Source organism: Ranitomeya imitator, chromosome 5 (genome assembly GCF_032444005.1).
Source record: "Ranitomeya imitator isolate aRanImi1 chromosome 5, aRanImi1.pri, whole genome shotgun sequence".
Lineage (NCBI taxonomy): Eukaryota > Metazoa > Chordata > Amphibia > Anura > Dendrobatidae > Ranitomeya > Ranitomeya imitator.
The window spans coordinates 194,958,101-194,982,509 of record NC_091286.1 but is presented as its reverse complement, the minus strand read 5'-3'; the positions used below and the strand labels follow the sequence as shown (position 1 = coordinate 194,982,509).

General features: G+C 42.8%; 1 protein-coding gene across 3 annotated transcripts in view; it reads right to left on the bottom strand.

Moving 5' to 3' along the window:
* Positions 1 to 24,409, bottom strand: part of COG2 (component of oligomeric golgi complex 2) — a 139,143-nt gene that overhangs the window by 36,716 nt on the left and 78,018 nt on the right. For all 3 annotated transcript variants that reach the window (XM_069769462.1, XM_069769463.1, XM_069769465.1), the window contains 2 exons: positions 8,320 to 8,392; positions 868 to 1,010 (listed from right to left, as the gene is read on the bottom strand). In XM_069769462.1, the coding sequence (XP_069625563.1) occupies positions 868 to 1,010; positions 8,320 to 8,392 (216 nt within the window). The remainder of the gene's footprint in view (positions 1 to 867; positions 1,011 to 8,319; positions 8,393 to 24,409) is intronic.

Below are 24,409 nucleotides of genomic sequence, written 5' to 3'. Positions count from 1 at the left end.
CCACAGAGCAGTACTAGAACGGTGCATGTCGCGAAGAGGTTAAAAAGACCACTAGGATTTATAGTGGTTTTTAAACAGTCACATAGTCGATTTGTTTTTCAATGGATCTGGCCCATTCATCTTCAATATGAAAATATACGTGGCAGACATGGGGGTCTTGAGAACCCATGGAAACCTAAAATCACATTCCGGGGGTGCTCGCAGGGTAACACATTCCTTACATAATGTGTACGCTGCTGACTACTGCATCTGAGGGAATAAAGGGATGAATGGCTAGCACTGGAGTTATTTCTGATCCTGGCCATTACAGCTGACACCCAATGCTCAGGATGCCAAGCTCCTAACTCCTGTAACATAACTGTGCATTGAGGTGCGTGAAGTCATTCAAAACGTGAACGCACAGTTATGTGGTTTTTCAGAAAGGAGTTAACAAGAGAAGCACTATCAGGGCCTCCCCCACACAGATAAGTAGATAAGTAATATGCGCAGAACCTTGACGGCTCTAGATATAAAGGGGCACATTTATAAAACGGTCTCAAAGAAAAATGACCTTTATGCCCATCGCAACCAATTAAAGCAGTTTTCAGTTTATAGACAAATGTGCCTGTGTAAATGGGATTTTCCCATCTCATATAGCGATATAGTATTTGCCATCAGTTATCAGGCATGTCTTAGGAATAATATATAAATATCAGATCATCTAATACTTTTCTGGTGTTGTTAATGTAAAGTGAATTGATCTCAACTACATCATGTTCACTTCAGTCAATATGTAAATACAGTAAATCTAGATATGTCCCAAACAAAACACACAGATTAGACTTAATAGTTCACTTAATGTTACATTCTGGAAGTCAGGAGACTAACTTTGTTCGTTCTTCTGTAAAGCCTAGGGACTTCTACGGCACTTTTAAAGTATATCAGACATGATTCTCCAAGGTCCTCTGAGATTTTGCCATTTATAGCAGTCAGAGGTCCTGATAAAGAACTGGATATGTCTCCTAGTGCGTCTAGAAAAACACAAAAATGAGAGCATTCAGTATTTCAGAAATAAATTCCATTTATTATTTTTCATGGGGAGTATAGCTGCAGTGCCTCTTTCCAGGGAATGACTGGACAAACTTGCTAACTGAAATCAGATATTGTCCGACGGCTCCTTTGTCCTCTATCCCAGATCAGCTCCAAGGCGGCACTATGCCTCTGGTACAAGAAAAAGTTATAGAAGGCTGCTCATTGACTCTTAGACAATGACAAACCAGTATCAAAGTGTGGCGTGTCAGGCATATTTCCAATTCAGACACATACGGCACATACACATGGATTCATTCTACCGCCAATGATATATTGAGAACACAGAAGGTAAGGCAAATAGTGAAAACTTTTCCACAGATTACTCAAAAAATTGAGAGAATTCTTGAACTTCAGAGTACCCTGGAATTTGGATTACATTTCATGGATATCAATGTGTCCAGGTTAGAAGCATAAGCAATGGTGAATCAATTATACCTACTTTGCTGCAAATGAAAGTGACAACCGGTGAACTGAAGGGGCAACCTCAAGACATCCCCCAAAAGGGAACATAGGTGGTGGTTACATAATTTTCTCCCTACTAATCCTTTGTGTGATTCCGTCTAGTTTTGCAAGTGTCCTTGTCACTAACTGGTAGCACGAGGCCATTAAGGTTGCACAAGTAGTCCAGCTCCTCCTGGATTGCACACGTGCCATTGCAAAAAGGTTTCAAAGTCAAGGGAAGTAGCAGGGCATCAGCCCAGCAGCAGGATAGGTATCTGCTCCTCTGTGCAAGCAGGAACAGAAGGGGAACTGCCAGGGTCCTATAAAATAACCTCCAGTGAGCTACAGGCTTGCATGTCTCTGGTCAACCTATTGGAAACAGACCCCATAACGGTGGCCCACATTCTTTAGCAGGACCAGTGCTCACAGTTCAGCACAATGCAGCTTGGTTGACATTCAGTAGAATTGGGAGGCCTGCAATTTGCATCCACCTAAACCCAGGGTCCCCAACCCATAGCTTGTGAGCCACAAGTGGCTCGCCTGCCCCTGACATGTGGCTCGCTGAGGATCACATTAAAAAAGTCCCTAGGGAGCTGCCCCGCTGTCTGTAATACCCACCCAGGGCAGGCGTCAGCACCCGGGCACCTGAGCAGGCAGGGGGCCTACTTGCTGTCGGGGACACTGGCGCGCTATAGGGAGCATCCTATGGGGCCAGTAATATAGGGAGCATCTTATGGGGCCAGTAATATAGGGAGCATCTTATGGGGCCAGTAATATAGGGAGCATCTTATGGGGCCAGTAATATAGGGAGCATCTTATGGGGCCAGTAATATAGGGAGCATCTTATGGGGCCAGTAATATAGGGAGCATCTTATGGGGCCAGTAATATAGGGAGCATCTTATGGGGCCAGTAATATAGGGAGCATCTTTTGGGACCAATTTAATATGGAACATCTTATGGGGCCAATTTAATATGGAGCATCTTATGGGGCCAATTCTATAGGGAGCATCTTATGGGGGCAATTTAATAGGGAGCATCTTATGGGGCCAATTTAATATGGAGCATCTTATGGGGCCAATTCTATAGGGAGCATCTTATGGGGGCAATTTAATAGGGAGCATCTTATGGGGCCAATTTAATATGGAGCATCTTATGGGGCCAATTCTATAGGGAGCATCTTATGGGGGCAATTTAATAGGGAGCATCTTATGGGGCCAATTTAATAGTGAGCATCTTATGGGGCCAATTCTATAGGGAACATCTTATGGGGCCAATTTAATAGTGAGCATCTTATGGGGCCAATTCTATAAGGAACATCTTATGGGGCCAATTTAATAGGGAGCATCTTATGGGGCAAATTCTATAGGGAGCATCTTATGGGGCCAATTCTATAGGGAGCATCTTATGGGGCCAATTTAATAGTAGGCATCTTATGGGGCCAATTCTATAGGGAGCATCTTATGGGGCCAATTTAATAGTGAGCATCTTATGGGGCCAATTCTATAGGGAACATCTTATGGGGCCAATTTAATATGGAGCATCTTAAGGGGCCAATTTAATAGGGAGCATCTTATGGGACCAATTTAATAGGGAGCATCTTATGGGGCCAATTTAATAGTGAGCATCTTATGGGGCCAATTCTATAGGGAGCATCTTATGGGGCCAATTTAATAGTGAGCATCTTATGGGGCCAATTCTATAGGGAGCATCTTATGGGGCCAATTTAATAGTGAGCATCTTATGGGGCCAATTCTATAGGGAGCATCTTATGGGGCCAATTTAATAGTGAGCATCTTATGGGGCCAATTCTATAGGGAGCATCTTATGGGGCCAATTTAATAGTGAGCATCTTATGGGGCCAATTCTATAGGGAACATCTTATGGGGCCAATTTAATATGGAGCATCTTATGGGGCCAATTTAATAGGGAACATCTTATGGGGCCAATTGTATAAGGGAGCATCTTATGGGGCCAATTTAATAGTGAGCATCTTATGGGGCCAATTCTATAGGGAGCATCTTATGGGGCCAATTTAATAGTGAGCATCTTATGGGGCCAATTCTATAGGGAACATCTTATGGGGCCAATTTAATATGGAGCATCTTATGGGGCCAATTTAATAGGGAACATCTTATGGGGCCAATTGTATAAGGGAGCATCTTATGGGGCCAATTCTATAGGGAGCATCTTATGGGGCCAATTTAATAGTGAGCATCTTATGGGGCCAATTCTATAGGGAACATCTTATGGGGCCAATTTAATATGGAGCATCTTATGGGGCCAATTTAATAGGGAACATCTTATGGGGCCAATTGTATAAGGGAGCATCTTATGGGGCCAATTCTATAGGGAGCATCTTATGGGGCCAATTTAATATGGAGCATCTTATGGGGCCAATTTAATAGGGAGCATCTTATGGGGCCAATTTAATAGGGAGCATCTTATGGGGCCAATTCTATAGGGAGCATCTTATGGGGGCAATTTAATAGGGAGCATCTTATGGGGCCAATTCTATAGGGAGCATCTTATGGGGCCAATTCTATAGGGAGCATCTTATGGGGGCAATTTAATAGGGAGCATCTTATGGGGCCAATTTAATAGTGAGCATCTTATGGGGCCAATTCTATAGGGAACATCTTATGGGGCCAATTTAATAGTGAGCATCTTATGGGGCCAATTCTATAAGGAACATCTTATGGGGCCAATTTAATAGGGAGCATCTTATGGGGCAAATTCTATAGGGAGCATCTTATGGGGCCAATTCTATAGGGAGCATCTTATGGGGCCAATTTAATAGTAGGCATCTTATGGGGCCAATTCTATAGGGAGCATCTTATGGGGCCAATTTAATAGTGAGCATCTTATGGGGCCAATTCTATAGGGAACATCTTATGGGGCCAATTTAATATGGAGCATCTTAAGGGGCCAGTTTAATAGGGAGCATCTTATGGGACCAATTTAATAGGGAGCATCTTATGGGGCCAATTTAATAGTGAGCATCTTATGGGGCCAATTCTATAGGGAGCATCTTATGGGGCCAATTTAATAGTGAGCATCTTATGGGGCCAATTCTATAGGGAGCATCTTATGGGGCCAATTTAATAGTGAGCATCTTATGGGGCCAATTCTATAGGGAACATCTTATGGGGCCAATTTAATATGGAGCATCTTATGGGGCCAATTTAATAGGGAACATCTTATGGGGCCAATTGTATAAGGGAGCATCTTATGGGGCCAATTCTATAGGGAGCATCTTATGGGGCCAATTTAATATGGAGCATCTTATGGGGCCAATTTAATATGGAGCATCTTATGGGGCCAATTTAATATGGAGCATCTTATGGGGCCAATTCCATATAGAGCAGTATATGGGGCCAATTCCATATGGAGCAGTATATGGGGCCAATTCCATATGGAGCAGTATATGGGGCCAATTCCATATGGAACAGTATATTGGACCAATTCCATATGGAGCAGTATATGTGGCCAATTACATATGGAGCAGTATATGGGGCCAATTCCATATGGAACAGTATATTGGACCAATTCCATATGGAGCAGTATATGTGGCCAATTACATATGGAGCAGTATATGGGGCCAATAATATATGAACCATCTTAAGGGACTGTTAAAGGGTATTGACTTTAAGATTGCTACTTCCAATAGGTGGCACTAGAGTTCAATTTACATAACAATAATGTAAAATACATAAGGATAGAGTGAAAGTGAAAATCTGCATGTTATTATTTGTGCCTTCTCTAGGTTTTTCTATGACTATCTGCATTGTGGCTCTCGACCAACTTTCATAGCGGAATGTGGCTCTCAAGGTAAGAAAGGTTGGGGACCCCTGACCTAAACCTTACCCATTCCCTTCACGTAGGAATGTGCATTTGCACACTGAGCACATTTGACAGATGTTAAGAAGTCTAGAGAAACAGTGTGCTACCTGTAACTTTAGCCATCATGATAAAGCCAACAAATGTATTCCCATGTGCAAATAAAATTAATCTTTATTGAAATTCCATATAGACAAACAAAGAAACAAAAACAAAAAAGTTGAACTGCAGAGACTACAGTTAGTATAAATTATTTGGTGTCTGCCCAAGAAATGTCAATCAAAACTCATTAGAAAAACTTGTATATAAAGTTAGAGACCCATATGGAGAGCAGAGTTGCATTCAAAATTTCAACCTACAGTGGGGGAAATAAGTATTTGATCCCTTGCTGATTTTGTAAAGTTTGCCCACTGACAAAGACATGAACAGTCTATAATTTTAAGGGTAGGTTGATGTTAACATTGAGAGATAGAATATCAAAAATAGAATCCAGAAAATTACATTGTATAAATTGTATACATTTATTTGCATTTTGCAGTGAGAAATACGTATTTGATCCCTCTAGGAAACCAGACTTAATACTTGGTGGCAAAATCCCTTGTTGGCAAGCACAGCAGTCAGTTGTTTTTTGTAGTTGTTAATGAGGTTTGCAAAAATGTCAAGAGGAATTTTGGTCCACTTCTATTTGCAGATCATCTCTAAATCATTAAGATTTTGAGGCTGTCGCTTGGCAACTCAGAGCTTCAACTCTCTCCATAAGTTTTCTATGGGATTAAGGTATGGAGACTGGCTAGGCCACTCCATGACCTTAATGTTCTTCTTTTTGAGCCACTCCTTTGTTGCCTTGGCTGTATGTTTTGGGTCATTGTCTTGCTGGAAGACCCAGCCATGACCTATTTTTAATGTACTGGAGGAGGGAAGAAGGTTGTCACTCAGGAATTTATAGTACATGGCTCCATCCATTCTCCCATTCATGCAGTGAAGTAGTCCTGTGCCCTTAGCAGAGAAACACCCCCAAAACATAATGTTTCCACCTCCATGCTTGACAGTGGGAACGGTGTTCTTTGGGTCATAAGCAGCATTTCTCTTCCTCCAAATACGGCGAGTTGAGTTCATGAATGAGCTCAATTTTTGTCTCATCTGACCACAGCACCTTCTCCCAGTCACTCACAGAATCATCCAGGTGTTCATTGGCAAACTTCAGACAGGCCTGCACATGCGCCTTCTTGAGCAGGGGGACCTTGCGGGCACTGCCGTTTTTTAATCCTTCACGGCGTAATGCGTTACCAATGGTTTTCTTGGTGACTGTGGTTCCAGCTTCCTTGAGATCATTGACAAGTTCCCCCCTGTGTAGTTTTAGGCTGATCTCCCACGTTCCTCATCAAGGATACCCAACGAGGTGAGATTTTGAATGGTGCCCCAGATCGATGTTGATTGACAGTCATTTTGTATTTCTTCCATTTTCTTACTATTGCCCCAAAAGTGGTCTCCTTCTCACGTATGGTTTTGCGGCCCATTCCAGCTTTGTGCAGGTCTATGATCTTGTCCCTTACATCGTTATAAAGCTCTTTGGTCTTGCCCATGTTGTAGAGGTTAGAGTCTTACTGATGAATTGAGTCTGTGGACAGGAATCTTTTTTATAAAGGTGACTATGTAAGACACCTGTCTTTAATGCAGGTAATGAGTTGATTAGGAGCTAAACTGGTCTGTAGGAGCCAGAGCTCTTAATGATTGGTAGGGGATCAAATACTTATTTCTCACTGCAAAATGCAAATAAATTTATATAATTTATAAAATGTCATTTTCTGGATTTTATTTTCGATATTCTATCTCTCAATGTTAAAATAAACCTACCATTAAAAATTATAGACTGTTCATGTGTCAGTGGGCAAACTTACAAAATCAGCAATGGATCAAATACTTATTTCCCCCACTGTACATAGTTATTTCTAATGGAGAATAGTACAATGTCTCCACCTAGTGGTCAAACATATTGTTAAATATTAATTATTCTTATTTTTATTCTGTACCGAGCACATGGTTTCTTGCTGACACTATCAAAAGCTATTTCTGTGTATGTAGCTCAGAGTATAAGTTAACTCCATATACAGAAGACACGTGATCAGTGTTGAACATATATAAACGTCTCTTAGGAGGGTGTGGGGGGCTTTTTGTCACGTGGGACGGTCACCTCCCTTCCTTCACCATCATTCTCCATGGACATGAGACAAGACACGAGGAACAACAGCTGTTAGCTACTCCATGCTATGATGACTTCAGACTTCACACAGACAGATGACTCTTACCATTCAGGACCTTGGAAAGATGGGTAACAAGAAAAGCGCTGATATTTACACATGGACACTCTGTTTGTAATTGTTTCATCTACCTTTTATGTTTTTGCTGCGATGGTGGATAACTCAATAAACCACTATACTTTCGTCAGAATATCATGACATTTTTCTTTTAAGAATAACGCACCTGGTTAAGTCTTGATTAGATATTTTTGCGCAATAATGATTTTTAACACATATGTATAGTATTGGGAATAATCATATAGCATACTTTTTCAGTGATGTACAATAACAAATTGTATTGTGGCACCGTGTTAGCCAGAAAAATCGATGTGAATACTTTTCAGCCCAATGATGACAAACGTATTGTAGGTGTGATACCTTTATTGGATAATCAGAAAGGTGTCACTCCTAGAATACTTTTGTCATCATTGGGCAGAAAAGTATTCACATCCATATACTTTTTCAGTGAAACTACCCTAGTACACAATAGATATACAATTGATATTCCCTACTACTGATGGTGCAGACTGTATGGACATGACAAGTGGCTTGAGGCCTGCTGACTATTTGTAAAAGTTCTGTGATAGCTGGGCACTGGCATACAGAATAATGTTCAGAATTAAAGAACTGAATTTTGTACATCATCATCATATGGGTGGAAGACCGTCTTACCTTTAATTATTTCCATATTCTTAAGTCCAGTTATACGAAGTTTGACTTGAATCACATCAATTAATTCTGGTATCTAGAAAATATAAAAAAAATTCTATGTAAATGGATTGTCATTTCAAATGCTGTGAGTAGTAAATCTGTCTAATAGTTGAAAGTGGGGGGGGAACACCTCACACCAACTAGGTTTTTTCTAAGGCTAGTTTCACATTTGCATTAAAAACGCATCCACAGGTGGTGTAAAAAACGCATGTAAACGCGTTCAAACGCTGCGTTTTTTAGACGCATGCGTTTTCGTATGCGGTAAAAAAACGCCGCGTTTTTACGCGTTTACATGCATTTTTTACCGCGTTTGCGTTTTTTAAAAGCATGATGAGAAATTTCACAAGAGAAAAATCAAGATCCAGACACCGCCAAGGGGACTACAGAGGGCGTGTGACATGACTCTGTGGACCAAAATATGGAAAAATTGTAGCTCTCAAAATGTGGTAACGCAAAAAATATTTTTTGGAATAAAAAGCGTCTTTAGTGTGTGACAGCTGCCAATCATAAAAATCAACTAGAAAACCCACTATAAATAAAAATGGCTAGGGTTAGGGTTTGGATCCCTAGGGACAGGGTTAGGGTTTGGATCCCTAGGGTTAGGGTTAAGGTTTGGATCCCTTTATCACCTTGATGGGTTAGTGTTTGGATCCCTTTATCACCTTGATGGGTTAGGGTTAGGGTTTGGATCCCTTTATCACCTTGATGGGTTAGTGTTTGGATCCCTTTATCACCTTGATGGGTTAGGGTTAGGGTTTGGATCCCTTTATCACCTTGATGGGTTAGGGTTTGGATCCCTTTATCACCTTGATTGGTTAGGGTTAGGGTTTGGATCCCTTTATCACCTAGATGAGTTAGGGTTTGGATCCCTTTATCACCTAGATGGGTTAGGGTTAGGGCTAGGGTTTGGATCCCTTTATCACCTTGATGGGTTAGGGTTTGGATCCCTTTATCACCTTGATAGGTTAGGGTTTGGATCCCTTTATCACCTAGATGGTTTAGGGTTAGGGCTAGGGTTAGGGTTTGGATCCATTTATCACCTTGATGGTGGGGGGTGGCTTATCAGTGTGTAGACTTGTTTTTCTCTATGGAAACGCATGCGTTAAAAAACGCAACAAAACGCATGTGCTAAAAAACGCATGCGTTTATATTGACAGCAATACGTTTTTAGAAATTACTACATGTTGCATTTCCGCAACAAAACGCAAGCATAGAAACGACGCATGCGTCAAACGCGGCAAAATGCATACACAAAAAAGCGCATGCGTTTTTAATGTTAAATATAGGGAAAAAAAACGCATGCTTTTTTTGCGTTAAAACGCAGCGGCAAAAAACGCAAATGTGAAACCAGCCTAAGGCTCTTTCGTACATCAGTTCTAGCGTCTGTGCTAGAAATTATTGTAGTAGATCATGGACCCACTATAACAAATGTGCTTTTTCTATTTTACATGCACATAAAAAAAAGGATATGTTACTTTGAGCCATGTTGTGGATCAAACTCCACAATCCAAATAAATGACTCTTTTGGAACCCCCCCCCAACCAACAATATCCATATAATTGCTTAACCCTTTCAAGACATTTTTGCAGTGAGTTCCCACAGATGGATGTACCGGTATGTCCAGATGGTTGTGTTACTAGATGGTGGCCCGATTCTAACGCATCGGGTATTCTAGAATATGCATGTCCACGTAGTATATTGCCCAGCCACGTAGCATAATGTCCAGTCACGTAGTATATTGCCCAGCCAGGTAGTATATTGCCCAGCCACGTAGTATATTGCCCAGCCACGTATTATATTGCCCAGCCACGTATTATATTGTCCAGTCACGTAGTATATTGCCCAGCCACGTAGTATATTGCCCAGCCACGTAGTATATTGCCCAGCCACGTACTATATTGCCCAGCCACGTAGTATATTGTCCAGTCACGTAGTATATTGCTAAGCCATGTATTATATTGCCCAGCCACGTAGTATATTGCCCAGTCACGTATTGCCCAGCCACATAGTATACAGCACAGCCCACATAGTACGGTATATTGCCCAGTCACGTAGTATATTGCCCAGCCACATAGTATATAGCACAGCCCACGTGGTACGGTATATTGCCCAGCCACTCACATAGTATATGAAAGAAAACACTCCTACCCCGCGACTATAGACCTTCCAGAGATTACCACCACACCAAGATCTTAATCATTAAAATAAATTTTATTATACAGTTCAAGAATAGCAACACTACAACAACATATAAAAGTAAAAACAATTACCAGTACGCACCACAGGACAATAATATAATACCAATATAATATACAATATAATAGCAGCAATACCCAGAGCAATATAGATCCCTACCAATGTAATATGCAGTATCCAAATTTACTATATAGCAAGAAGAGCAATTTATACAGAAAATATTAATATGAACCAATAAAAAAAGGGAAACTACATGTAAAAATTAAAGTGTTTGGTAAAAAAATATATATATACGAAAATCCGTGAAAAAAACATAAAAATATATACATAAATATATAATATCTATATATAAGGAAATTGTGCCTATAAAACGGTCAATATATATTCTGCCACACACTAGTGTAATAAAAAGGATATAAAAACAATAATCAATATGTTATGGTGCTATAAATCAAAGAAGAATATATTACATGCAAAATTATGTAAACCCAACTAATGACTATAACGAACTATCGCTACCTTACTAAATGAGTAAAGATCACCTAAAAGGTGACTCAGCTGTAGGTCATACACTGAATCACTAAACCACTTGTGACAATAGAGTGCCCACTAAAAGTGCTATGTGCTGTGCATATATGAAAACTATATATGTGCCGCAGAAGTATTGCTAGATCTAGTGCTAAAAAAGCTACGAGGGTTGCACGGGACACAATAGAGCACCGTGATAACTGGCGCACATAAAAAGTGCTATGTGCTAAGTGTATAAAGAATCTATGTGTGCCACAAAAGGTTCTGCTATATATAATGCTCAGCTGCAAGGGATACACATGATACTCTAGATCGCTGTGCTACCCGGATTACAATGAGGTACTTATATACTTATAACAAATGCCAAGGGGGGATCTGAAAATATATTGCCAATGTATACCTTAGGGTCGCTGAGTCCTGTGGAAAACGCACCCCGACGCGCGTTTCGGATGATTTCCTTCGTCAGGGGGTGACGGAGCAGAGCCACGTAGTCTATTGCCCAGTCACGTAGTATATTGCCCAGCACAGAGCCACGTAGTATAGAGACTTAAAAAAAAAAAAATAAACATATACTCACCTATAGCCCGTTGGAAGTCCTGCTATACTCACCATCCGCCGCCTTTGCCGCTCCTCGCCACGCTCCCTGGATCGCTCCATTGCAAGCGGCAGCTGCCGATGGTCCCAGGGCTGGTGTGAGCAGGACCTATGATGACGTTGCGGTCACATGACCGTGACGTCACGGCAGGTCCTTGCCGCACACCAGCCCTGGGACGGGACCTCACCGGAAGCTTCCGCTTGCAATGGAGCGGTCCCGGGAGCGTGGCGAGGAGCGAGAAAGGTGGCGGAGGGTGAGTATAGTTTTTTTTTTTTATTATTATTTTTAACATGACCTATTTTTACTATTGATGCTGCATAGGCACCATCAATAGTAAATAGTTGGGACACACAGGGTTAATAGCAGCGGTAACAGAGAGCGTTACACCGCGGGCCGTTACCGCTGCCATTAACCCTGTGTGAGCGGTGGGGATTACGGAGCGGGCGCCGGGCAGTGAGTGTAGGGGAGGGACTAATCGGACTGTGGCCGTCGCTGATTGGTCGCGGCAGCCATGACAGGCAGCTGCCGAGACCAATCAGCGAACGAATAACCGTGACAGAAGGACAGACAGATGGAAGTACCCCTTAGACAATTATGTATATAGATAATAAATGAATGTGGATAAAATCCGCGCTGCTGCAACAAATTATGGATCCAGATATAGTTATAGGATGTTCGTGTGGTTCATTCAACGCGTTTCGAAGCTCATGGCTTCTTCTTCAGGAAGTTTCCACAGAAAGATATCATTCTATAACTATATCTGGATCCATAATTTGTTGCAGCAGCGCGGATTTTATCCACATTCATTTATTATCTATATACATAATATACATAATTGTCTAAGGGGTACTACACGCTTTTACTGTGTACCACCAGGTGAGCAGTTCTCTCATAATTGATTGGAAACAATCCTGGGGATAAGACCCTATTTGCGCTTTTTTTTGTCTCCTACCTTTCTATACCAGATGGTTATAAGGGCACAGGAGCTGTGCACGCACAATCATTGCGAATAATAATAATATTTATTTATATAGGGCCAACATATTCCGCAGCGCTTTACAGTTTAACAATTTCAAACACAAACAGTAACAACGTTAACAATACAATAATTAAAGCGAAATAAAACGACCCTGTTCATTAGAGCTTACAATCTACAATGAGGTGGGGGAGTACAAAGTACAGGTGTGTATTTACAATGATGGTTCAGCCATCTTCAATGGGTGGGGGATAGATGGGGATAGTGAATGGGCTACACACACACAAACATAACATGACTTTGATTACTGAATGTGATAGGCCGATCTGAACAAATGTGTTTTGAGCGAGCGCCTAAAACTATGCAAATTGCGGATGGTCCTAATATCTTGGGGTAGAGCATTCCAGAGGATTGGTGCAGCACAGGAGAAGTCTTGGAGTCGGGAGTGGGAGGTACGGATTAGTGCAGAGGTTAGTCGAAAGTCATTTGCAGAGCGCAGCAGTCGGTTAGGCCAATAGACAGAAATGAGGGAGGAGATGTAAGGGGGTGCTGCACTTTGAATTGTATCCTGTAATGAATGGGCAGCCAGTGCAATGACTGGCGAAGAGCGGACGCGTCCGAGTAACGATTAGCCAGATGGACGACCCTGGCTGCTGCATTAAGGATGGACTGGAGAGGGGAAAGTCGAGTGAGGGGGAGGCCAATTAGTAGAGAATTACAGTAGTCCAGGCGGGAGTGGCTCAGGGCGACAGTGAGGGTTTTTGTTGTTTCCATGGTGAGAAAAGGGCGGATTCTAGAGATGTTCTTTAGGTGTAAGCGGCACAAGCGGGCAAGAGATTGTATATGGGATGTGAAGGAGAGATCGGAGTCAAACATAACACCCAAACAGCGCGCCTGCTGCCGGGGTGTTATTATGGTGCCACCCACGGAGAGGGAAACGTCAGGTTTAGGGAGATTAGTAGATGGCGAGAGCCAAAGAAGTTCAGTTTTGGAGAGGTTGAGTTTCAGATAGAGAGGAGACATGATGTTGGAGACTTCAGACAGACTAGGAGGTCAGCTTTAGCTGAGCTCCTCCTGTAACAGCCAGGGAAACTGCCAGTACCCCCCCATGTCTGCTTAACCCTTTAAATGCTTAAATCAATAGAGATCATGGCATTTAGAATGTTGTGAAGAGGGAGGGTGCTCCATCTCTACTCATCAACACACCTGTGTATTTATATCTGTACTCACCCAAAAACCTAACATTTTCACACCAATAAATACCCATATTAATGTGAAAACAAAAAAGTATACATTTGTTATCACTGCATCCAGAAAAACAATCTAGAAAATGGCCACACTTTTTAACCATCATATCAGCAAACAAAGGTGGAGTACAACACGATCATAAAGTCATGTAAATGTAAACAGTCTGGTTTCCCTGAAAAAGTTATCTTGTCCAGTAAAAAAAAACCCACTCAGCTCTGTCATAAAAATATATAAAGAGTTCTCAGAGTCTGGAGATGCAAAAATGTTTTTTTTCTACTAAAAAATTGCTTTTGGTGTGAAAAAGTAGCAAAACATTAAAATGCCCTACATAAATTGAGGGATTGAGAGTAAAGTGTCAGTCTTTGCTGATGACACCAAACTATGTAAGATATTAAAATCTGACCTTGACATTGGGCAGCATGGTGGCGCAGTGGTTAGCACTGCAGCCTTGCAGCGCTGGGGTCCTGGGTTTTAATCCCACCCAGGACAACATCTGCAAAGAGTTTGTATGTTCTCTCTGTGTTTGCGTGGGTTTCCTCCGGGCACTCTGGTTTCCTCCCACATTCCAAAGACATACTGATAGGGATTCTAGATTGTGAGCCCCATCGGGGACAGTGATGATAATGTGTGCAAACTGTAAAGCGCTGCGGAATATGTTAGCGCTATATAAAAATAAAGATTATTATATTATTATTATTATTATAATATTGCACAACGATCTGACTAGGATGACTGAATGGACAAACATCTGGGCAAATCAGATTTAATATAGGTAAATGCAGAGTTATGCACCTAGGACGGAGTAATCCTATTGCTGCACATACAATAAATGGGAGTATTCTCTGGACTACTGAACAGGTGAAGGACTTGGGTATTCTGGTTACAAGTAAGCTGAGCAGCAGTACTCCATGGCAAGCAGCAGCCGCAAAAGCAAACAAGATTTTAGGATGTATAAAAACAGAGATAAAATCCTGCGATCCCAGCATATTATTACCCCTTTATGAATCACTGGTGAGGCCACATCTAGAATATGGGATCCAGTTTTGGGCTCCACATTTTAAAAAGGATATTCAGAAGTTAGAATCAGTTCAAAGATGGGCAATTAGATTATTACAAGGGATGGAAGGCCTCTTATATGAGGAGAGGTTGGAAAAGCTGGGCTTGTTTAGCTTTGGGAAAAAAAAGACGCCTCAGAGGAGATCTCATTTACATGTATAAATATATGTGTTGTCAGTACAAAATACTGGCACATTACTTATTTCTCCCAAAGACCATACTGAGGACTAGGGAGCACTCATGGGTGGAAGAAAGGAGATTCCAGCAGCTAAATAGGAAAGGGTTCTTTACAGTTAGAGCAGTCAGACTGTGGAATGCCTTACCACAGGAGGTAGTAATGGCAGACATATAACAGCTTTTAAAACAGGGCTGGATGAGTTCCTTGATACACATAACATTGCTGGTTATAGTTAAACTAGATGGTGGCCCGATTCTAACGCATCGGGTATTCTAGAATATGTATGTAGTTTATTTATGAAGATTTCAGAATAATGCAATGAATACACAGGATTCGGCCGGCCGGGCGCGTCCAATTAGCAAAGCGTGATTCAAATACCGTGTCAATTCGCGGCCGGACTGCGTCTGGCGCTGATTGGTCGTGCGCGGCCGGGTGCGACCAATCAGAGAAGCCAGGGCGAGCTCCAGGTTTTTGAGGGCCCCGGGCGAAAGAGTCTCACAGCCCACGTAGCATATAACACAGCCCACGTAGTATATAGCACAGCCACGTAGTATATAGCACAGCCACGTAGTATATAGCACAGCCACGTAGTATATAACACAGCCACATAGTATATAACACAGCCACATAGTATACTGCACAGCTCACATAGTATACTGCACAGCTCACATAGTATATAGCACAGCCACGTAGTATATAGCACAGCCACGTAGTATACAGCACAGCCCACGTAGTATACTGCACAGCCCACGTAGTATATAGCACAGCCCACGTAGTATATAGCACAGCCCACGTAGTATATAGCACAGCCCACGTAGTATATAGCACAGCCCACGTAGTATATAGCACAGCCCACGTAGTATATAGCACAGCCCACGTAGTATATAGCACAGCCCACGTAGTATATAGCACAGCCCACGTAGTATATAGCACAGCCCACGTAGTATATAGCACAGCCCACGTAGTATATAGCACAGCCCACGTAGTATATAGCACAGCCCACGTAGTATATAGCACAGCCCACGTAGTATATAGCACAGCCCACGTAGTATATAGCACAGCCCACGTAGTATATAGCACAGCCCACGTAGTATATAGCACAGCCCACGTAGTATATAGCACAGCCCACGTAGTATATAGCACAGCCCACGTAGTATATAGCACAGCCCACGTAGTATATAGCACAGCCCACGTAGTATATAGCACAGCCCATGTAGTATATAGCAATGTGGGCACCATATCCCTGTTAAAAAAAAAAAAGAATTAAAATAAAAAATAGTTATATACTCACCGTCCGGTGGCCCCCGGATCCAGCCCAGGCCTTTAGCGATGCTCCTCGCAACACTCTGTTCCCAGTAATGCCTTGCGGCAATAACCCGAGATGATGTAGTGGTCTCGTGAGACCGCTACGTGATCTGAGGTCATTGCCGCAATGCATTCTTGGGACCAGAGCATCGCGAGGAGCGGGAAAGGCTGCCGTGAACTCCGGAAGGTGAGAATATAATTTTTTTTTTATTATTTTTAACATTATATGGTTTTACTATTGATGCTGCATAGGCAGCGTCAATAGTTAAAAGTTGGTCACACTTACAGGGTTAATGGCAGCGTTAAGACTGCGTTACACCGCGTTATGCCGCGGTGTAACACAGTGTTTAACGGACTGCTAAAACGCTTTGTGGGTGCTGACTGGAGGGGAGTATGGAGGGGGCACTGACTGGAGGGGAGTAGGGAGGGGCCAATTCACAGCCGGACTGTGCCTGTCGCTGATTGTCACGGAAATCCCACGTCACTAATTGGTCGCGGCCGGCTGGGCGCGACCAATTAGTGACGTGGGATTTCCGTGACAGACAAACAAACAGACAGAAGAGGACCGTAGACAATTATATATATAGATTAGTGACAATATATATAATTAGTGGAGAAAAGTTGAACTTGATGGACCTAGGTTTATTTCCAACCTATGTAACTAAATGTGGTATCACTGTACTTAAAGAATAAACCTGTCATCACTTTTACCAAACGGTTAAATCTGGAAAAAGCAATACAAATAAATAAATGAAAACAATTCCCAAATTGTTTTTTTAATTCTGCCTACCAAAAATCAGAACAGAAAGTGATTAGTGAATAGCATTGTTGCTCGGGTCTCCCCAGCATGCTCGGGTGATCTCTGAGTATTTGTTAGTGCTTGGAGATTTAGTTTTCATCGCCTCAGCTGCATGATTTGCGGCTGCTAGACAGGCTGAATACATGTGAGGAATGCCTGTTTTTTAGGGAATTCCCACATGTATACAGGCTGTCTAGCAGCCGTAAATCATGCAGCTGAGTTGACGAAAACTAAATCTCCAAGCACTAACAAATACTCACAGATCACCCGAGCAACAATGCTATTCGCTTTTACTCGTAGTTAAACACAAAAAAACTTTATAAAATCTGGTATTGCTGTAATAGTGACCCAAAAACAAAGCAGCCTTAAGTTATCACTTATACTGCATGGTGAACGGCGTAAAAAAAAAGCAATTTTTAACCTGTTGTGGATTTGATCTTTGTTTCCAAATATCAAAATAAGGCTCATTTCACATTATCCTGCTCTCTACACTGAGCACTTACACTGAGGTTTCCATGTAGATGTCTGAAATACATGAGTCAGATGAACTCCAGGCGGTAGATTGCCTATAATGAGGTGATGGAGGCACTTTGGACTCTGTGTGGCCTGTGTTACAGCATTGTGTTTTTTCAGTGGTGCACAAAACATTTTAGTGGAATCTGTCTTTTTTTTTTCAGTTTCACAGCCCAATGTTATACAATTCTGTGTATCACCTGTGGGTTTAAAATTCTAACTACATCCCTAGATAAGTTCCTAGAGGGGTGTAGTTTCAAAATGAAGTCACTTATTTGGGATGGAGGGGGAGGCGGTGCCGTTTTGGCATTGTAAATGCTCTTCAAATGTGACAATTACAGCAAAAAATTACGCTCCAAAATTTTAATAGAGTTCCTTACTCACTTCTGTTTGCCCAAACTGTAGTTTCTTAAAGCAGAATACTTAATTTTCACAGCCCAATGTTAAAAAAAAAAGAAGTCTTCTCTGCAAATCAGTTGCGAGTTCCTAGTGCTCACTACACCCTTGTATACATTTTTCGATCGATGCAATTTCAAAAATAAGCTCACCTATGGAGAGTTCCTGATTTGACATGGTGTCTGCAATCTGTTACAGCAAACATTGTGCTCCTTCCCTTGCCCTGCTACGGTATGTAACCAAGGTTGTTGGTGCTATAGCACCTCAGTTCTTCAAATGTAACATTGTGTCAAACCAGCCAAATTTGCGCTCTAAAAATCAAATAGTGTTTCTTTCCTTCTGAAGCCTACAGTGTGCCCAAGCAATAGTTTCTCACCACATATGGGGTACCCATGCAGCAAGGAGAAAATGCTAAGCAAATAGTGAAGTCCATTTTCTCCTGTTACTGTGGTGGAAATGAAATATTTCTGGCTAAACCAACAATTTAATTAAAAAAAAAATTTTTTTCATTTCTTCCAGTTTGCATTAATTTCTGTTAAGCATCTGAAGAGTTAAACATTCTGAAGGCGGATTTTAAATAATTTGAGGAGTGCAGATTTAAAAATTGGGTTATGCTTAAGGGTTTTTCGATATATAGTACATGCCCCTCAAAGTCACTTCCAAAGTGAAGTGGCCCCTTAAATATATAGGCTTTGTAAGTTTCATTGAAAAACACCAAGGTTACTTACTGGTAGCCGGTTTTTCCGGAACCCACGACGGCACACCTGAGAGAGGGGTTCCGCCCAGCCAGGACAGGAAACCCTACTGAAAATAAAAGGGCGGTACCTCTCGGTCGCTTCAGTTGGTTTTCAGAGCATGAGAGGCCCCCCTGGTTAGTACACATGGCAATCCAACACCACATCATATTAACTAAAAAAGCACCCAAAACAATAGTGCACACCGAAAGGGTGATAAAGGGGGATAATATACGGGTGCCGTCATGGGTTCCGGAAAAAACGGCTACCAGTAAGTAACCTTGGTGTTTTCCCTTCCCCCATGACGGAGAGACTTTTGTAGAATGAAACCTTAGGGAGGGACCACCGCTTGTAGTACCCTTCTACCAAAGGTTAGGTCAGCAGAGGAGGAAAGGTCTAGCCGGTAGTGCTTGAAAAAAGTTGAGGGTGAGGACCAGGTAGCAGCCTTGCAAATTTGATCAATTGATACCTCAGCCTTTTCCGACCAGGAGGTAGCCACGGCTCTGGTAGAGTGAGCCTTGATGCCTTCAGGAACCGGAGTGCCACCCGCAGAGTAGGATAAACTAATGGCCTCCCTAATCCATCTAGCAATAGTACTTTTAGCTACCCCACACCCTCTTTTGCTACCCTGAAAGGCTATGAATAGGGTTTGGTCTTTCCTCCACTGACTAGTCATAGATATGTATTGTAACATAGATCTTCTCACATCTAGCATGTGGAACTTTTGTTCCCCTGGATTTCTAGGATTACTACAGAAAGATGGTAAGGTAATCTCTTGACTCCTATGGAACTTTTGAACCACCTTGGGGAGATAAGCCGGGTCTGGTCTTAGAACGATCCTGTCATCAAAAACCTGAGTATAAGGAGGGGATATTGACAGGGCTTGCAAATCACTTACCCTACGTGCCGATGTTAAGGCTACTAGAAGAACTGTTTTAAGGGTAAGTAACTTAGGTGATAACTCATGTAAGGGCTCAAAAGGGTGTTTAGTTAGAGCTTCTAAGACCAAATTTAGATCCCAAGGAGGGATTTTTGGGATAACGACCAGCCGAGATCTACTGCAAGATTTTATAAATCGTGAAACCCATCTATTTGAGGCAAGATTACAGTTATATAGTGCCCCCAAGGCTGAAACCTGAACTTTAAGGGTGCTGGTTGCTAACCCAAGATGTAATCCTGCTTGCAGAAATTCCAGGATAGGACCCACTGGAGCCACCTCCCCCAATGGTTCACCCAGGAAGTCAAGAAATTTTTTCCATGTCCTACCATAGATTCTAGAAGTTATGGGTTTTCTGCTTTCAACAGGGTGGAGATTAAACCTGGTGAGAATCCTTGGCGACTTAGTAACGCCCTCTCAAATTCCAGGCTGCCAGATGGAAGCCCTTCACCTGAGAGTGGGTTACTGGGCCCTGGGTTAGTAGGTCCGGAATTTCTGGCAAAATCCATGGATCTGTTACCGACATCTGCCTTAGAAGGGAGAACCATGGTCTCCTTGGCCAAAATGGAGCTATGAGGATAATTTTTGCCTGATCCTCTCTGATCTTCCGGATCACAGCTGGGATCATCACTATCGGGGGGAATGCGTAGGCCAGAGAAAACTTCCAAGGTATTAGTAGGGCATCTACTGCGAAGGGATCTTCTCTTGGATTCAAGGAGCAGAATTTTCTGACTTTTTTGTTGTGTGAGTCGGCAAACAAGTCTATTTCTGGTGAGCCCCAGGCTTGGACTATTTGTTGAAATATCTGGGGGTTTAAGGACCATTCCCCCTGTCTTAAGCCTCTGCGACTCAGGAAGATTGCTTGAGTGTTTTCTATGCCCCTGATGTGTAGTGCCAACAGAGATAACAGGTGTTGTTCTGCTAATTGGAAGAGTAGTTTTGATGCATTCATGAGGCCTTTGGACCTCGTCCCCCCCTGATGATTGACATACGCCACCACTGCTCGATTGTCTGTCAGGATTCGAGTATGGCGACCCTGGAGTAAAGGGAGAAAATGTCTTAGGGCTTTCTCCACTGCCCATAGCTCTTTTTCGTTTGACCCATAGTCTTTTTCTCGTATGGACCAGGTACCTTGTACAGAGTGAGACCTCAGATGAGCTCCCCAACCTGTACCGCTTGCGTCGGTTGTGATGATGTCTTTGACCGGATTTTTCCACCGGACCCCCATTGTCAGGTGGTGTTCTACAGTCCACCAACCTAGGGAATCCCTTACACCCAGGGAGAGACATAGATTTCCTTCTAAATGCCCTCTTAACAGTCTTAGAGCTGAGAGAACTAGTTGTCTTAGGTGGAATTGTGCCCATTCTACTGCCGGAATTGTTATGAACAGGTAATTCAGAACCACAATGGACATTGAAGTTCAGAGCACACAAAGTGGCCTGACAATTACCAAAAACATAGGACGAGCTCTGAGACGTGGGAACTCTGCTGACCGCAATCCCTAATCCTATCACACCGCACTAGAGGTAGCCGTGGATTGCGCATAACGCTCCCTATGCAACTCGGCACAGCCTGAGAAACTAACTAGCCCTGAAGATAGAAAAATAAGCCTACCTTGCCTCAGAGAAATTCCCCAAAGGAAAAGGCAGCCCCCCACATATAATGACTGAGTTAAGATGAAAATACAAACACAGAGATGAAATAGATTTAGCAAAGTGAGGCCCGACTTACTGAATAGACCGAGGATAGGAAAGATAGCTTTGCGGTCAACACAAAAACCTACAAACAACCACGCAGAGGGGCAAAAAGACCCTCCGCACTGACTAACGGTACGGATGTGCTCCCTCTGCGTCTCAGAGCAAGAAAAACCAATATAGCAAGCTGGACAGAAAAAATAGCAAACAAAAATAACACAAGCAAAACTTAGCTTATGCAGGATAGACAGGCCATAGGAACGATCCAGGAGGAAGCAAGACCAATACTAGAACATTGACTGGAGGCCAGGATCAAAGCACCAGGTGGAGTTAAATAGAGCAGCACCTAACGACTTAACCTCATCACCTGAGGAAGGAAACTCAGAAGCCGCAGTACCACTCTCATCCACCAAAGGAAGCTCATAGACAGAACCAGCCGAAGTACCACTCTCGACCACAGGAGGGAGCTTGGCCACAGAATTCACAACACGGAATACACGATGTTAACGAGCCTAGAAGGGACATCGCCTTTCTGAGAGTCATTGCGGGTCGACGTATTGCTGTACTGGCCAGATTTATTATCTTGTCCACTTTGTTTTGTGGAAGGAGGCAGAGCTGACGCTCGGAGTCCAGTATTAACCCCAGGAAGGACTGTATTTTTACTGGCAGTAGTCTGGATTTGGGGATGTTTATTATCCAACCCAGCTCCATTAGAGTTGATGTTACCACTGAAACTTGATGGGTGCAGTGGGACTCTGACCTCCCTATTACCAGGAAATCGTCCAGATATGGGACAATCACTATATCCCGGAGGTATGACATTACTTCCACCATCACTTTGGTGAAAACTCTGGGGGCTGTAGACAGGCCGAATGGAAGGGTTGTACATTGATAATGCTTTACCTGATTCTGAATATAGAGAGCTACTCTCAAGTATTTCCGATATTCCTGATGTATTGGTATATGGTAGTAAGCATCCTTTAAGTCTATTACTGCCATGAAGCAGTGTTGGAAGAGAAGTTTTATGGTCGTGTTTATAGACTCCATCTTGAAAGTGTAGTTCTCTATAGATTGGTTGAGCTTCCTTAGATTTATAATAGTTCTCCAAGAACCATCCAGCTTTTGGATCAAGAAGAGGGGGGAGTAAAACCCGTCTCCCTCTTCCTGATCCGGGACTTCCTGAAGAACCTTTTTGTGGATAAGTCCCAAGATCTCGGTTTCTAGGGCAGATTATTCCTGCTGGGACTTCCGTCGGGGAGTTATTATAAAGTTTTGTCTGGGTGGACAGACGAATTTTATTTTTAGGCCATTTTTGATGATGTTCATGACCCAGATACTGGGGGAGATATTTACCCAGGCCGGAAAGAAGAGGGAGAGTCTTCCTCCCACTTCTGGCGTAATGTCATTGGGGGGATTTTTTTGCCGATGTGGAGGGCCCTTTAAACATATAGCCCGATCCTCTCTTATCTCTAAAGTCCCAATTTTTTCTCTCCCCTGGGGGGCGACCTCTATTATATCTTCTCCTCCGAAAAAAAGGTTTTTTAGAATCTTTAGGGATGTTGGGAAAAACCTTCTTTTTATCTCCTGCGTGTTCCAGGATGTCTTCAAGTTTTTTCCCGAAGAGAAGTTGGCCGTCACATGGAATAGAACACAGCTTGTGTTTAGATGGCAAATCCCCCGGGCAACCTTTGAGCCAAAGGGCTCTTCTTGCCGCGTTGGACAAGCCCGCTGCTCTTGCCGTTAGTCTAGCGGAATCCGCAGAAGAGTCTGCCAAAAAAGCTGCTGCTCCTTGCACTAAAGATATATTTGCAAGGATGTCAGTTCTGGGTACTTTGTTTCTTAACTGATCCTCTATCTGTTGTAGCCAGACTATTAGAGCACGGGCCGTACATGTTCCAGCAATTGCCGGCTTTAGGCCCCCCGCTGAGGCTTCCCAGATGTGTCTCAGAAAACTATCTGCTTTTTTGTCAAGCGGGTCTTTGAGAACACCAGAGTCTTCTAACAGAAGGGATGATCTTTTTAAACATTTGGCTACTGCCCCGTCAATCTTAGGGATCTTCTCCCAGGACTCAGAGTCTTTATCCTCAAAAGGATATCTCCTTTTGGATGAAGAGGGCAAAGAACCCATTTTTTCAGGCTTTTTCCACTCTTTCTCAATTAACGCTTTTATTTTTGCATTAACCGGAAACGTGCGTTTCCTTTTCTCTTCTAGGCCACCAAACATGACATCTTCTAGTGACCTAGGTGTCTTCTCCTCTTTAAGCCCCATTGCAGATCTAACTGCTTTAACCAATTTATCTACGTCCTCAGTTGGGAAACATGGACGACCTCCTGAATCACTGTCCGAGGAGGAATCTGAAGACTGGACAGAGGCCGAGGAGGTAGAGGGAGACCGGGATGTTTTATGACTCCCCTGTCTCTGAGAGGCATCTGACTCTGTGGACGCCTTACGGCTTTCTCCTTCTTGGTTCGCTAAGGGCCAATTTCAAGGAGTCTTTTGTTTCAGCCTGTATTATGGCTTTTAGGCTAGTGGCAAAATTAGGGGTCTCTTCTTGTATAGTTTTATTAATGCAGTCAGCACAGAGATCCTTCTGCCACTGAACTGCAAGTTTTTACAAAGGGCACACTCTCGGTTCTTTGTTTTAACACCAGCTTTCCTGGACCCCTAGTGATCAAAACAGACAAAAATGGACCCTGTTACCATAAGGGTGACATTCACGTAGATCACTCACCACCACCGACAATCAAGGGTACCGATTTTGGAGGCTGGACAGATGCACGTGAAGCGTCCCTCCTGGACGCCGACGAATCTTGCTGGACAGGACGACTGCTGTTTCTACCACTTGAGCGGCTGCTCCTGGCATGCTGGTGGCTCGGCAAGGCATCTGGTGAGAGC